At 34.9% G+C, this 17366-nt stretch overlaps 1 protein-coding gene across 27 annotated transcripts in view; it reads left to right on the plus strand.

The window, feature by feature from the left end:
* GPHN (gephyrin) overlaps positions 1-17366 on the plus strand; it is a 242589-nt gene that overhangs the window by 169075 nt on the left and 56148 nt on the right. For 11 of the 27 annotated variants that reach the window (XM_015864840.1, XM_015864845.2, XM_015864844.1 and 8 more), the window contains 2 exons: positions 3546-3602; positions 10641-10682. The exons of 7 other annotated variants lie outside the window; for them this stretch is intronic. In XM_015864840.1, the coding sequence (XP_015720326.1) occupies positions 3546-3602; positions 10641-10682 (99 nt within the window). The remainder of the gene's footprint in view (positions 1-3545; positions 3603-10640; positions 10683-17366) is intronic. 9 more of the 27 variants (XM_015864843.1, XM_015864851.1, XM_015864855.2 and 6 more) reach the window with 2 other exon arrangements.

A 17366-nucleotide genomic window follows, 5' to 3' on the forward strand; every position in this document is an offset into this window, starting at 1 on the left:
ACTTAACATCTTTTTAAACTGATGCTGTAAAGAATTTCCATTGCTGGTGTTGAATGTATTCAGTTTCTGAATTAAATTATTTGATCATATCGAAAATGTTTTGTCAAGCGGTGAATTAGCCAGGATTTTAGAAAAAAGCCTGACAGAAATTCAACTTCTTGCTGAATTTGGATATGAAAACATTTCTGGAAGTTGCAAAGTTCTGTTTGCTTTGTCAGAAGCAGTAAGCAGGGAAATTTAGGAATAACAAGAGCAGGATTTTATCTTCAGGAATTGGAAGGAATCTACAAGTGAAATGGATAGTGTTACGTGTTCTGCTGTAGTGGAACTCATTTAAACATCCCAACTAAACCAGACTCTCGCATTTGCCTGTGCTTTACTTGTTTTTTTCTTTATGACCTGTGGGTATATCTGCCTTATATATATATATATATCTGCCTCATATATATATATATGGAATATATATATATTCCATTTCATAAATTCTTTTTACTGAAGTAAAGCTAGGGATAAACAGGTCTGTTTCTTATTGATGCTACTAGAGGACAGAGGAATAATAATGGAACATGTGCTTGGAAAACATGACATGCCTGGCTTTTGGTACCCACAGTTTTCATTCATCTTCTAACAAATCTATTATCAGTCTTTGCTCAGTCTTTGGGTCTGGTTTCCCTACTTCCCGAATTTTCTTCTACTGGCTTCCTATTATTATTCTCTTGTTATAGCTCTGCCTTGTTCTTCAAAGATCAGGACAGGACACCTTGGCTCATCCTTAACTCCTAACTCCTATCTTATTCCCTTGTGAATAGGAAAGGGATGTAAAAATGGTATGTCTTAACTGTCAGTGCATTGCACCTTCAGTTTCCTAGGAATTCCACAGAACATCTTCCTTCATTACTACTAATTTCAGATTGTTCCAAAACCTTCACCTCTCTCAAATAACATTTTGATAACAATTACTTAGTATTGCTCCTGCCTTATCTTTCTATCTACTCATTTAACTGTATTGTGATATAAAAATGATCAATAGTAAACATAAAAACAGAAAGTGAATGGTGTGTTTTCAGTTTCATTCTTCAGGTTCTTTTTATTAGATCTACATTTTGCTTAGAAGGAGGGATTTATTTCACTAAACAGATGATTAATAAAAAAGTCAAAGGACTCAGTTTTAGATCACACAAGTTTCTGGTGGGGATAGATATAGATATACTTTTGATTAAGAACATGTAGGTGCACAATCTTTTGTTCTGGTCTTTTGTAGCTACAAGTGCTCATCTGTGAAAGGGTTCTTGTATTTAGTTGTGTCTGAAAAATGAGGAGTGTATAATCCATAGTCCTTTTCTAAAATACTATTTTATTGACAAACGTCTTTAGACAGGAGTTGAGCAGAAATAAGGATACAACTCAATTCCCTTCCATGGGTTTTGCCATGGGGAAAAAAAAAAGTATTGTTTGTTGATTTTTGTTTCGCATTAATTTCCCCCCCCCCTTTCCCTCCCCCCGAGTTTCTATTTTCAATCATTTATTATTTCATCACTTGCAATCTATAGATCTTGTGTATTTTTCTCTATATATTTTGAAAAGTGAAAGATTAAATTATTTCAGTTATATGCACCTACGGTATTTCCAGACTCATTTCTAAATCCTAAATCTTCAGAACAACTTGAGTAGCCATGCTACCCCACACTGGTAAGTAACAGAATAATACTGGTGTTCTTCTGTGAAGGGCTTGCATTTAGCTGTATCTTAAAACAATTCCCCTCCTTTCTGTGATATATCGTATTTTTTGTGATGTCCTGATTCCACATAATTAAGATTGTGTAAGATTATCAATATTTATTTTCCATTATTTTTTTTCTTTTTTCTAGTTCTCATTTTTTCAAAGCAAAACTGAAAGTGTTATATTTGAAAATGTTGTTCTGTTTGGTGGTGTTATACTTTCTGAGATTGATGGCATTTATGCCAGGATACTGGGCCAAGTGTTTTTGTACCAACTCATGTCTCTTTGTTTCCAATAAGGTGTTCTTTTTCCTCCTGAGAAGGAGTTTTTTTGGTTGGTTTTTCTTTTTTTTGGTTCTTGTTGGTTGGTGGTTTTTTTTCCTCTTGTTCTTTTTGAATTGAGACATACAGCAACTAGGTTACAAATGCATATATTTAATTTGAATCTGTGTTCTAAAGGAGACCTTTTTTTTATAAGCAACAGTTTGTTCCTAGTCAGTATACTAGAATTGCTTGGAGATTGACTCAGAGCTCCATCAAAACTGTAGTGTCAATGTTTTGCTTCATAGTTCAAGACTGATACTGTTCTAATGCAGTCAGAAAGCAACAGCTTTCATAGATGTTTCCACTGTACTTTACTAAGGCATATTCTATCAAAACTAAATATTTAATTAATGTATTGTTTAGGTGCATTATTTTCTTCTAAATACAGGGTAAGGAAAGCAAAAATTTCCTGACTATGTTTTGAGTACAACATTTTAGGTTCTCCAGGGATCAAAAAAAGTATAAGCAGTGGCAATCTAACTTTTACTGTGGAATGTCCTGGCCAGTGTAAAGCATAGTTAAATTTCCATGGTTCGTTCAGTCTTTGGCTTCCTTGGTGAGACTTCATAAAGGAAAGGGATTGTATTTTGAAAGGTTTCACCTCAGTTTTGTGGGACTTATTCTTACATACACTATGAAATAACCAGGTGATGGAAACTCAATTCAGGCTTGACTGAGACTAGCAAGCAGAAAGATATCCCTAAGGTCATTTTTATTGTCTTCATTCTCTCTACTTGAATTGACATGACACCAGTTTAATTTGTCATTAAAAAAGGTTTACTTACTGGATTCAGCAATTCTGAAAAGAACTCTGGATGTAAATGAATGTTTTATTTTGTGTGTTTCTATCAATACAAGGCATTTCGAGCATCTATCTCATTTGTTTCTTCCACCCTCTGCGTCATCTAGGAAAAAAATTACATAATAAAGGAAGAGGAATCAGGTAGGAGATGTGTGGGAGAAGTCATGTACATTGAATATTTAAAAGAAAAATCTGATATTGGTCTGGCATTAAAATTTTCTGGTTGGGCAGCATAATTTTTAACTGGGAAACTTGATAGCAGTGGCTAACATCTCTAGGAGTGGGACAACTGGAATCTGTATTGCATTCTGTCAGGTATCAATAATGATACTTGTCAGGCCTGATACTCAGTTATAGCATACTATGGTCATATTATTTGTAGAAGATATAGTGTTTTTTTCTTCAGTTAGAGTTCTAGGACTTCACTGTTCTCCATATACAAATCAGATAAGTAACATGTATTCATTTAGAAATAGTAGTGAATTTAGCATGCAGAATATATGCCAGGTTGGTAATATAATGAAAAAGAAGGGGAGGTTAAAATGACGTGATAAAGCACCATTTATTTCAGAAATTAGAGTCTGTGTCTTTGTCCTCTAGAGGTGTCTCAGAGAGTCAAATTGATGTCTTGCATGTACTGCTAACTGATTGTGTGGAAATTTTTTTAAGTTCACTTTTTCTTTATTCTTCTCCATTGTAGCAAATTAGACGGCCGGATGAAAGCAAAGGAGTTGCTAGTAGAGTTGGATCCCTCAAAGTAAATATGTTTCTAACATTTATTTTGCAAATTTTCTTCTATAGCCTACATTTTTCCTTTTCAGGGGGGAGGTGAGGGGAGGGAGGGAAGGGGCTTTTCCATTTCTCACCATCTCATCATTTTTATTTCAATACTCTTATTGCTGTTGGGTCACGTTTTGTTTGTTTCTGTGCAACACATAGAACAACCTACAGAAAGCCAGATAGTAAGCTTTGAATGTCACAAAATACAAAAAAATTGACTTTTTTGAAGTGCCTGTAATTTCATGATCATGATTAAACCACTTCTCTGATGTGTGTTGTTTGCCACTTAACTGCCTGTTACATAGAGAAGTGACTTACTCATCTTCAGAATACTGCTTCCCATCTAAATCACAATTTAGCTTTTATAGTGCTTGCATTTCTTGCATTTAAATTATGCAAAAGACCATGATAAGAAAGTTGAATGTTTCAACCATACCGAGCCTTTAAATCAGAAAGAAACAGCAGATAAAGAGGAAATGAGAGAGACTCAGGTGAGACTAATAAGAATGGAGCCACTGTTTTGCTAATAGTTAGTCCCCTTTTCTGCCTTTTTGTTTGCATAAAATACTTAAAACTTTAGAGCACTTATTAGGCAGATATCTAAATCATTACCTACCCACGTATAGCGTTACTCTCTAATAAACGATTTAAAACACAGGACATAATTTGTGTCAGGATGCTGATCACATTCAGTCCAGGCCATTCTGTTAAGATTCCATCTCAACAGTTGCCTCTTTCAGCCACCCAACTTTCCACCTTTTTTTCACTTTATCTCCTTATAGCACTTTCTAAAGGGCTGACTAATTCATTTTTCTTCTGCACTCTCCTTGCCTTTCCCGCCTTCTTATTTTTTGATCTTTTGTTTTGTTTTTGTATGTGTGTGTACTGCCTTTGTTCCAGGACAAGCCATCCTCTCTGTTTTCTAACACTGCTCTACAGCTGCTCTTTGTGAAAATGTTATTTCACTGAGCAAAAAGAAGGGGAGGGGAGAGATTAATTATGCACCTCTTTCCAGTAATGACACCATTTAAATTGATCTCAATATAGAAAAGAAGCCAGTTGCTCTCTGTTATACAAGTCATACCTAGTGGCATCTGTAGCATTCCTCACTGACTGTGAGGCTTTATCTTTTCATCTTGTGTTTTGGGAAGAAGTTTTCGTTACAGTGTAAATGAGTAGAGCCCTCTATGTGAATGAGGCACTGTTTCAGTTGCGGGCGTTCAGTACCACTGAATGCATACAGGGGAAAAGATAAGACAGTGAGAGTTTCTGTGCTATTTGTGTATGTACTTACTGCGACCTGTTCATCTTAATGGGTCATAACATACACTTCTACATGCATAGTATGCATACACATTGTAACTTACACAATGTAATTTACAAGGGGTCGGATTCACCTCGTAATTTATGAATGTTCATTGATACCTAGTTCAGGATTCTTATTTCTGTACCTGACTGCTCATGGTTTAATTTTACTGCCCAAAGTATGTATTTAGACACAAAATCTTACATAAATATCCGTATAATTGGATATCCCAACTGGGAATCCAAAACGTGAACATAGGTCCCTTTGAGAATACATTCTTGAACACTGCCTTAACAATAAACAGGCAAACAATCAGTGTAGCGAAGATCCAATTGGTTTAGAATAATCAGTCCCTTGATTTTTTTTTCAGTGTTTATTTTTGTGCTGAGAAAAGAGCCATGCTCATGAACTAAAAATATCCTATTCCCAATTTTGAAGTTTATTGAGCTTGTATGTCTGTGTTGTTGAAATCATTTTGATGTCTTGAAATATTTTGCCAGAGGCAGTGAGAAATGTGTTATCCTATGGTTTTAAAACAAGAAAGAAAAGGAAAGAAAAAAAGAAAGAAAAAAAAGAAAAAAAGAAAAAAACCCATGACCAAAGAACAGGTTTCTTTTTCAATTCATTTTCTGATGTTTACATGTAGTTCCATCGAAAGCTGGTGGAGCTCAGGGATCACCTAGAAGGCAGTGTCAAAGGATGCTCTCTGCGAGCAAATGTACGATTTCATTCGGTGATCTGTTGTTTTGTTTAAAACTTCCGCTGGCTGGTGTCACTAAATCTGATTGGTTTGTCCTCTCATGCCCATCTTTTTCTTTTCTCTCTCTTTCTCCCTTTGTGTTTTCTTTCTTTTCTAGCTGGGACTTCATGTTCAATGTGTCGGATAAACCTGACTTAATTGAAAGGGTTTGCTTAAAAGAATAGACCACTGCGTTTTGATGAGTGCTAATCAGACTGCTTGACTTTAACACCAGCTAAAAACATCCCTTTCCAAAACTGAAATTAATGTTTCCCAAATATTAAGCTTAGTAACAAATAAAATAGATGCTCTTGGTTTATAGGAGAATGGTATCTTTTGCCTGTGATTGATAGCCTTAGATGCACTAAGGAAAACCAAAAGCATATGTGATCTTATTTGCCTCCCTCTTTGCCTTTGATCTTTTTGGGGTCCTTACATCATCCTACAAAATGTATTAATATTTGGTTAAATGCAGTCTACGGAACTTTGGTTGTTTTATTACGAGACTCTGTAATACAAGAACTAATGTTTCATATATCTTACTTTTTGCATTTCTTCTTTAATAAATGAAATAATGTGAAAAAGAATCAGGATCTCTTATCAGTCATGACACCCCTGGAAAGTTAACTATTTTTCAAAGAATCTTTAAAAACCTGAGTCAAATTCAACATAACAGTGAAGGCAGTAAGTACCCCGTAAACACGTGTTTCACCTTGCAAATGAAGATCAGCCTTTCAGCAATTAATTTTACAGAAGAAATAGTTTAAGCCACATGACTTGATGTGTTACAAAAATCAGAAAAAAAGGGACAGATATGAGTATAACAGATGTAAAAGATGTCAAAAACCACTTATCCCTTTACACATCCATCCAGTGACAATCTTAGAAGTTTCTTGAGATTTGTGTCCTGTTTGTGTCTTCCATTCGCTATGACTGTTGTTATTCTCAGCATTACCATTCTAATGCATAACACACTATGGCTATACAGTGAGAGATGATTTTGACAGTGATAATAATTTGGTAATTTCTATCCCTTTTGGATGACTTTGCATACCAGGTTTGTGTCAGATGCAAAGTTGGCTTCTGCTTATTGTCAGACTGAAATCCCTGGGCTAATAATTGCTTGCATTTCAAATACAGGGAAACCAAGCTGCTAATATATTGCAGCATTCCACAAATACATTTTGTGAAAGCAGTATGTCTTTTCATTGACAGTTCTTTAGTAATCTTAGTGTTATTTTCTTAGTGTTAATAATAACAGAGCAAGTCTCATTCTTAAATCTGAGTTTTACTACTAGTGAATAAATGTTAAGGTAGGGGGAAAAAAATGCCATGAGATGATATACTATAAAAATGTTGTTATAATCACACTTTATCCCATTGAATGTCACATTGAGAAAGGTTTCAAATGAGAAACTATGACCACGTTAACTATGGTTATTAAGAGAACTAACTGACATGAAATTGTCTTGTTCCTTTGTGCCATTTTATCTGTTATTATGTAGCCTTACCCCACATAGTGTTATTAAGGAAGTCAGATGATGAGCTAAGATATATTCCATACATTCTGCTTATGCCCTTTAAGATTCTTAAAATTTAAATGGGACACATTGCAAGTATATTAATATAGAATTAAAATCTATTGCTTTTTCACTGCCACTGTGATTCGTGTCGTTCAATGGGTATTTTACATAAGTCAACATCTTAAAAGGCAGTATACAAATGACTGGTCAGTAATAAAGAAGTCCTTAATAAGCAGTGGACAGTTGGAAAGAAAATGAGAGATCTGTTAATAATTCATAATGATGAATATTTTTCATGTATTTCATACTGTTGTTGCAAAGGGGTCCCCCTACAATGTAGGATATGTATTAAATTGTGAGGGAGGGGGAACATGTAGTATCTGATGGCCAGCGGCATAGATGAAAATTAAATGCTATTGCACATTACTATATGCTGTTAAGGTGGAACCTTTGTTTCAGAATGAATTGCAAAGAATTTTCCCACATTAAAAGCATATGTTATTGGAAATATGTAGAAATATCCCAGATTAAACCAGAAGTACAACCAGGTATTTAAAATAATGTTGTACTGAAATCGTGTGTGAAAATTTGAATTAATTAAGCAGTTTTGAGGGTTTGAGGGCTTATAACTTTGTAGAACAGCCAGTGTCAACTGTAGTACATAAATATTAGCATAAAGGCTACCTGAAGTGTCATTTTCAATTTCCTTTTGAGTTCTTCACTTATCGAACCTTCAGATATTCCAGTTAAACCTTTGAACCTCCCAGAGGCCCATGTTTGAAGCTGAACATTGTTTAGAAAAGTTAGTTTTCTATCATTTGGAGCTATTGGCATTTTTTTAAACCCGTTCAAATTAATGTAGCAGTAGGAGTAGTAAAATAGGAGGCATTATTTTCAGGATAGCCCTCATATTTTAAATACGGATTCTAATTCTGTAGAAATATATTATGGAAATCCAATCAGGAAAAGAAGTATGTCTAAATGTAGACTCTAAACTATCATCATTCCAAATCAAAGATTCTGTTTTGGATCATGAAAAATGCTCTCAGAATTCATAGCAGAAGCCAAAATCTGTCTGTAGATGTTCTTTAATGAAACCTGGATCATCATTTTCCAGAACTGTGTCTCACAAAATCTGCAATCTCCTGTTTTGTTCTGACTTACTTTAAGTACCTGCCTTCTTTGATCGTGATGAAGAATTGCATTTATGGGGCTTTTGTTCCAGGTCAAAATATTCAATTATTAAAGATCTGAGTCAAGGCCTTCAGACAATTAACAGATTGTTCTTGCAGCCTTTGAACCAGGTTCTCAGTTGGTGTACATGAGCACAGCTCTTTTAAAAGTAATTATCACAGCGGGGGAATTTCTATGACTGGCATAAATTCTGTCCCCCTTAGCTTGGATGTTTGCTGCTCAAATTACAGTTCACCTCTATTAAACTGGAACTATGAACCAAGAAAGAAAGGAATGATTTGAAGTGATCAAATACTAAGAGGAGTAAGACCTAAATTAAATGTTAAGATTTAGATAGATAATAACGAAATTATGATTAATTAGATCACAGATAAATAGCAGTCTCCTTAAGGTAAATGTCCAAAAGAAGATAAAAGATATATGAAAGTGCTTCTCATGCCCCTTGTAAATTAACATGAAGAATAGATATATAAGCCAAATTCTTCCAAATTACAAAAAATAATAATTCTAAAGCTCATATCATTGCTGCTTTCTTTTATTTAGTTGCTGATAGTTAAAAATAGTAATAATAATTTTTTTTTTTTAAAATGGTGCTGTGTTATTCTTCCTGTTACTGCATTCTTTGAATCCTCACCTTCAAAACTGAGGCTGAAGAATTTTCTTTTACCACTCTATTGCAATACAAAACACGGGATCTATGAGTGGACATTACTGATGAGAATCTTGCGTAGGGAATCTTCTAAAAATCTTAGGTGAATAGCGGAGCCCCTCTTCTAAGCAAAAGCATACCTTAAATTTCCTAGAAGGCACTCAGTGCTGTCTGTCTAGAAATAGGCTTTGTATTTGTTTGAAAGGAGTTGTCTTTTTTCTTCTGTTTTGGGGTTTGTTTGGGGTTTTTTTGATTAATTTTTTAGTTGTGACTTAGTCCTGAAAACCATCTCACTGTACCATATTCTAATTAAAAAATAAGTAAAATCATATGAAGAGAGCTCTGATTGTGTACAGACTCTTAAGATGCCATGAAGTCACTCATTTTGTTAGTAATACAGTCCAGTCAGAGCAAATGAAAGATGTACAAAGTACTGGAAAGGAATTTTACATTTCAGTGAAGAATTATAGGATTAACATTTGAGACTGAAGGATGTTTGTGGGTGACTTTTTATGAATGTTATTTTATTTGCTCAGTCCATCGTGATACTCAAGTCAGCAATTTTGGTGAAAATTCTTGCTGGGTTATTTTACTGTAAATGTGCCTAATGTGCCATGCAAACAGTTCTGCTGAAGACAAAGAAAGGTTTTTAGGGTCTTCTGATAATTAATTTTTTTTTACCTTTAAAAAAATCAAGAGGAGATTTTTAATGTGTTTGTATGAACCATGTCTTTTTAAGTTTCATTTATGAAGCTGGTTTTAGTTTTTAGAGCCACTTGTAATCTGATCATGAATCTAACAAAAATTAAGGAAAAAGAAAAATCCAAAGTACTCTGTAATTTCAACATGAAATATTTTCAACCAAAGAGAAAATATTTGGACTTACTTAAGTTGAAGAAATCTATAATTAATTGGATACTTTTTAAAGTTTATTTCTGATCTAGAAGTGACTTACTGGTATTGAAGAATGAGTATGCTGTGTAAGCAAGGCATTCTCAAAGCAATCGGTAAAACTGCAGTCTTGCTACTTAACTTGTGTCTGTGTTGAAAGCTTTTGACAGAGTGCGCTGTCCCTCAAGAGTCACAACTGTTTATATTGCTTAGAGACAATCTGCAGATTTCTGCTGACCTCTGTCTGACAGTGAATCATTTAACATTGCAATTTAGCAACTAAAACATAGAGGAATACAGGGAAGAAAAAGGCCTCTAATGTATTTTCACATTTTTCCTTTGCAGAGTTGGAATAAAACCAATAGCGTCAAATGGAAGAGGCTGGTAAAGCTTCATTTTAGAATACCTTACTGTCCAAAGGATAGCTTTCTCTTCACATTATGAAATAGATAGAGGAGGGAGAATTGACAATTCAGATTCACCCATAGGCTTAATTATTTCATACATCGAAAATATTTTATTTTTCTTTTGAAGAAGCTTCCACCTTAAAATGCATAAATTTGGAATTTCTGAAATAGCTGGTCACAGAAACTTAATGAACCCTCTGCCACCATTTCAGTGCTGGAACCACCTACACAGAAAACCTTCTTAGACCCTGACTGTGTCACCATTTCTTTTTTAACAATGTTTTCTTTTCCCCACTGCACAACCAGGCTCGGCTCCCTTCGTGCTCATCCACCTATAGTGTTTCTGAGGTATACTTTGCACGTGTTCTCTCACACAGTTGACCTGCTCTGCCATCACACTTCTTTGGTTTTATTTAGCTTTTTCTTTTTTTGCATTGCACTGTGCACAAATGGGGAACAATCAGCTTGCGGGGGCAGAAATTGCATGATCAACCTGCAGCCATGTTCAGCGTGGTTTTAAAATCACTGTGCCAGTCCGGGACCACTGTGATATACAGTCAAGACAGGCAACTAATGCTTAGCATACAAACAAATTATATAATTAAAGCATCCTTAATTATCTCTTACATTAAAATGAGAATGCTTTCATAGTAGAGTAACAGATGTCCAGACTGCAAGAAGCAATGAAAGTGGAGGGGCTCTGTAGAAATTAGTTATATTATAGTTAGTTGTCTAAATGTAGGTTGCCTAGGAGCATCTGAAGTTAATGTTGTTTCCAAAAACTCTGTCTTTATCCACGGCCTTCTTCTAAACACTTCCATATCAACTTCACTACAGCCTTCTATAATAAAAGGCACAGTAGCAACTTAGCAAGATTTTAAAAGAAAAATGCATTTAATTGTAATTAGGATGAAAATCTATATAAATTTAAGACTGGGGGGAAGATATGAATCATAGGATAAAGTCAGAATTTATAAAATATTGTTGAATTAGTGCTGTGACCAACTATGTAAGGATTAGGCTTCAACTTATAAGTGAATAGTGGATGAATGTCAAAGAGGTGGACTTGAGGTTTTCGGTGATATTAAAGCAATTCTGAAAGAAGAAGTCATTAAAGTTGACAAGATACTTGTCCTAAAGATACTTAGATACTTTACTCCTAAAAAGAGTACTGTTCACCCTATCTTATACTGTTGGACAAGTTCTAGACCTGATATTAATGTTCTGTTGATGAGTATCCTGCAAAAAGGAGCTCACCTACTCCTAATCAGGAGTACAACCAAATCAGGATGAGCTGTGTGTAAGCAATACCTTGCTGATATACATCTGATTTATTCTTTACAGATTTGGCTGCTCAAATAATAACTGCTAGCAATTATTATCCTTATTACTAAAAAGTTGTTTTCTAGTTTCAGTGACTGACCAGACAAAATATTAAAAGTTGTAAGAAGAAAGATGCTTAACAGTTTTTCTGTTATAGACAAATAATTGCAGTCCGGCTTCAACAGCAGACAACTTGTTTTAAAGATGCTCAGGTATCAGTTCTTAAAAGCATCTGGTACGTATTCAGAAATTTGAGCCTCGTTATCATTATCTATGAACGCCTTGCTTTTTGATCACAATTAACATCAGAACAGTGGTGTGGAATATTTTAGTGCCATTTGGATGTAACAAGGCAGGGAGCAAGAAATGAAATTTAGTGCATACAGATATGAGGCAACTACGAGCTCCATGTGACCAGTCATTCTTCTGAATGGTCAGTATAAATTTTTTAAAAAGCTCGATGTTGCTTTGTTTCTGAAGATTCCCCCTCTGATAGTTCTCTGCTGCAAGACGTGGTCAGCGTACTCTGAGATTATACTGGAAGTGTGTCACTTCCAGAGAAACTGTATTCTTGCTTTGCCTGCAAATTCAAAGCTGTTTGTCCTTTTCCGTTCTGAAGGCACCACTCTGAAATCCAAGCCAACATGTTTTCTTTAGTGCTGGTCAGTATGTATATCTGTCCTGCTTGATCAGATTCCAAAAGCTATTTTGCCTTCTCCAAAGCTACCAGGCTGTATGACTGATTTGTCATCTTGGAATTGAGGATTCTGCCTCAACTGAAAAAGGGAACCGGAATAGAAGGTGTTTGAAAACTTACTGAACGCTGTTCACACAGCAAGTCTTCTGTCATTTGCAGTATGGAGTCTGTTGGCTGAAGTATGAAGGTGGCACGGTGAGAATGACAAGCAATTCATTCTTTATGTTCTATTCAGAGGGAAGATATGAGTATCTAAAAAACAGATAATCTGGCTGTGTGGCAGATCTTGTGATGCAGTTAAAAAGTTTCCAGCTGATCAGTTTATGCTTATGAAACATATGAGCGAGACATCAGCTGCCTTCTTTTAAACTGAAGGTGCAAGAAAACATGAATACATTCTTCTTTGGTGGCAAAATAACACCCTATGCATTTTGGAATAGTCTGTTTGAGCCAATCACAGATCCATAAAAACAAGTTTGTTGAAACTGAAGATCTCTTACAGTTACAGCTATTTGGAGGTATAAGAAGGCAAGAAAATCTGTGGGTTTTTTTTTTCTGAAAGGGACATCGTAGATTCATCTTAAGAAATCTACTTGTAGTTCTGTTTTTTGAGAAAAGCTCTGGAATTGGATGCACTGGCAATTCTAGAACTGTGGTAGCCAAAAAGAAAAGTGAGTTTTACTATCAGGGAATCTGTTATGCTGTTACTTACAAGATCTTTATTTGAAGAAATAAAAGATCTTCCATCATAAGATGAAGCTGGGATCAGTGCATTCTGCATTGTGAAGAATTTGAGGTAGAATTTGCTCCCTAATTTTCTTCACTGAAGTATTCTTGTATAGGCCATTTTTCATCTCAGAGTCTGGTCATTAGAGAAGCATCTTTTCTTACTGCTTCCTTTCTACTGTCACCAGTTTACACTAGTAAAAGTGTGGATGTGATCAACTGATGTTAATTTGAAAGGAATGGGCAGAAAGGTTTTTTAAAAATGTATGCTTACTTTTCCACACTTTGCTGAGCTGTAGACATTATAGAATAGTTGTACTAGCCACCTCCCTATTCTCAGTAGGAACCTTAACAGTTCCATTTAAATAGACTGAGAAGTTGTCTCTGATTTTAGTTAATTAAAGCAAAGTGAATGTCTTTAAAGAGATTCTGATGCTGCAAGAGAAGTAGAGCTTTAATGTTCTAAAATGGTATAACAGTATAATTTAAATTCATATTCCCTTTGAAGTTCACAAGATGCAGTAGTTTTTCCCTCTTTTCCTGAAAACCCGTTAGCTTCACACTTGTAATTTTTGTGTTACCAGTAGTACTTAAATGATCCTTCTAAAAGTGGAAGTATTAATTAGGAACAGTGCCAAATTAGCAGTTGTACAGTGTAATATGTGTATTACTTATCTCTAATTTACTCCTTATCCAGTTGTTACAAAACACAGTAGGTTTATTTAAATATCAGTAGTTTGCTTAAGAAATGAATTAGATCAGATCAGTGTTACTTACATTTCTAGATGTACATCGAGTTCAGCTTCCTCTTAAAAATACTGTTCATAAAAAATGTAAAAAACCAATCAAAGAAGGTCTGTAGGCTCCTAGTTAATGAAATTACACATAGGTAGTATTATGCAGCAGCCCCATTTTTTTATGTTTATTTGTATCTCAGACTTTTTATTACCAGCATCAATCTCTCTCTTTCTCTCCCTCTCCTCTGGCTTCTGCATGTGCTGTGTGTTTGGCTAAAAGCTTGATGAAGGAAACCTATTGATCTGCTGGTTGAAAGTATAGTGGCAGTGAAGTGCTATTGAGGAGCTATCCCCTTTTACTCTTAAAAAAAAAAAACAAAAAACAAAAAAACTAAAAAAAAAACCCTGATTTGCGAAGGGAACATGATCTGTTTCATTTAGGCTTATTGAATGCCTCATGTTACAAAAGATCTGCAAGTTTTTGTTATTTTTCTCTCCAACAAGTAAATTATTTCCAGAAAACTAGTTTTGGTATGTGTATTAGCTGCATAATGATTAATGGGATTTGATTGTATATTTATCTTTGTTAAACAATAGAGACTTCTGAACATTACATGATAATACAAGAACAGGGGCACCAGTACAAGGAATTAAGAACTCAAAGTATTCAGAGAAGAGGAGATTCTGTTTCCTGCAATACTTAGTTTATCTGTTGAGTTCACAGCTTCAGGAGTCCATGCAAAGACTGCAGGAAGATTCTTAGGTGCTCTTGATCAAAGTATTCTGTACAGTATGTGCTGCACAACCCTGTAAATAACCAGATCTTGTTCATTGCAACTAAAAACAGATGGGAATCTATTCCTCCTTTCTAATTAGGATCCCCTTTAAAGGAGGCAGTGCTACAAGACTGGGAACTGCACTTCTGATTTTCAGGCATTTACCTCTATCATAGAATCTAGAATTCGTTTTCAGGTTGAGGATTTTAAATATCTATGTCAATATTTACAGAAAATACTTATACACTGCACTGCACAATTGGTTTGACAGAGATACCGTTTTTATCTGAAGGGCAGAGGGGACAACTTTTGGAAGTCAGATTCAAGTGCAACCATAAGGTGTGTGTGATAAGGCAGCACTTCCAGTTAGCTGTTTATCTGTAAATTCTGCATCCAGCACTTCCAGAAGGCTTTTCTGGCTCTCTGACATGGAGGTTGTATGCCAGCTTCTTTGTGCTGGTTTAAGAATGTTACGACTTGTATAGTTCTTAGTCCTTTCTTTTGAATTGGTTTTCTTACTCGTATTTCAGTGGTAATTCTCCCTGGATTGCTGAATGATTAATACAGTTTTTTAGTCAATTTATTCTGGCATGTGAATTTACAAAGATAGCAATGCACAGCAATTTCTTTCTGTTTGCTTTCTGTTTTTAAAACTTTTCTTTATATCCACTGATGTTGTTTTTGTTGTTATTATTATTATTGCAATACACACTGAATTTTTATCAGAAAATCAGTGGTTTTGTCATTTCATGTAGCAACTACAGTCAAAGGGTGACATAATTTAAGCAAGTGTTTCAGGGTGTGGAAAATTACGACTCCAAAGAGTGGAGCTGTGCCTTTATTTTCTCTAACGTAATATCGCTCTCATGACATAAACACAGGTTGTTCTTCAGCAATTAAGACTATACCTTGTGTAGGGGAGAAGGGGAGACAGAGTGAAGTAAATATAACCAATTCGATAGTTCTCTGCTTTCAAGCAGAAACCCAGCAGAGAGAAAATTGGATTCTAACCATGACATAAAAATACTAATGCATTGAAGATCAACTGCTTCATTAAATTGGGGTTGCCTACCCCATTGCTTTTGAACTCCACAGAGTTCGCAGTAGTGCTCTTTGATGAGATATTCAGCTTGAAAAGAAGAAAACTGTCATGGAGAGAAACTATTTCCTTATGTCTCTGTGAAATCTGCAGCTCAAAAATGAACGTAGCAGAGCCAATAAGGATACGCTAATCCTTTGGGGTTTTGTGCAATTACACTGCTACAATCCAGTCCTCTTTTTCTGTATTATATTTTTGCAGTTGCTAATGGAATGTTGAGCTTTTAAATAAGATTAGAATTTGTAAGTATTTCTCTTTTAGACACAAACAGGATTTGAAAGCTTTCTATTTGGTGTATGGTATTTTTTAAATTGCATTTTTTTCTGTTCATTTTGCTGTGCTGATAGTGGTGCTTTCCTCTGGGCTTAAGAAAAAACAAATGAAGTAGAATTCTGAGATTCAGAGAAACCTGGTTTCCTCAGGGAACATTAAAATGCAAAACTTGTAGAAAAGCTGGTGATCTAATATTCTTGTCCACTGAAAACAGCTGTACTGCTCCTTTCTTCATCCTTTTTATGCACAAATATCTTACGTAGCAATCTTTCTGCTATACCTGAACAGAGAATCATTCTTGCTAATAGAACTGGATGTCATATAAAGAAATGCATCTGTGACAGCTCAGCTGTGAAGGTGTAGGAAAACTTCACATTACATCAGGAAGGAAAATACATTACAGCTATTATCTCTATAAAGGTATAAACGAGTATCTTAAATTAATGCTGTCTTAGATACTTACAGTAGAATTCATTTTTAAAATTTAATTTAAAAGCCTGCTCCTTTAAAAGCTCAACTCCTGTAGTGCAATATATTTGTTCATCCACTATACTGCATATTAGCTTAGAACTATCAGTAATTTCTACATTCAAAATAGTGGCAGAGTTTTACTTAATCTTTCAGCTTCACTGTGCGTAGTACTTACCTTGAGATTTTTGTGGGAAAAAATACCCCTTGTATGGAAGACTTGCATTTGCTCTGTTTTGTACTTCTAAATTCACTCCAAGCAATAGGTTCCTTTAGAACTGTTTAACATTCAGAAAAGTAGTAAAAACTGTGCTTTTGACAGATATATTTCCTATTAAAGATACTGCTTTAAAACTTACCTACTCAACCTATCAAATGCTGAATTTTTTTGGTTTACTTTTATTCTGGTAAAATGCTTACTCACTCTGCATTTGTCAAAGGGAGAATACATAAAGTTCAGCTGTCAGTTAGGAAGTATAGGCACTAAGAAACTGAATAATAAAATCACAGATATATTCCAGATAAAGTTCTATACATCTCTTTATTATGAAAATCAAGTAATTCATAAATAATTCCATCCTTCTCCACTCTGAAGTTCTTTTGGGTTTTTGTTTTTTTGTTGGATTTTTTTCTTAAGTATAAGACAGGTGTTTATATTTAAATCTTAAATTTTTCTCTTTCTTCTTCTTCCATCCCACCTTATGGCAAAGATGTGCAGCCAAGTTTGGTCAAATCAGAGCGCAATGAATTCCATATTTTTTAAAACAATGCAGGCACGGGGTGCTCACCAGCATAGAATGTTTACCATTTCTTTCTATTATACCACTTAAATGGTTGTTTCAGAAGCTAGTCATTCATTTGCTCCCTTAGACTAGTAGTAGCTCTCATTGCAGCTGCTCTCTTGATTCATATCCCAACAACTCCAGCTCTTTG

Source organism: Coturnix japonica, chromosome 5 (genome assembly GCF_001577835.2).
Source record: "Coturnix japonica isolate 7356 chromosome 5, Coturnix japonica 2.1, whole genome shotgun sequence".
In the NCBI taxonomy this organism is placed as follows: Eukaryota; Metazoa; Chordata; class Aves; order Galliformes; family Phasianidae; genus Coturnix; species Coturnix japonica.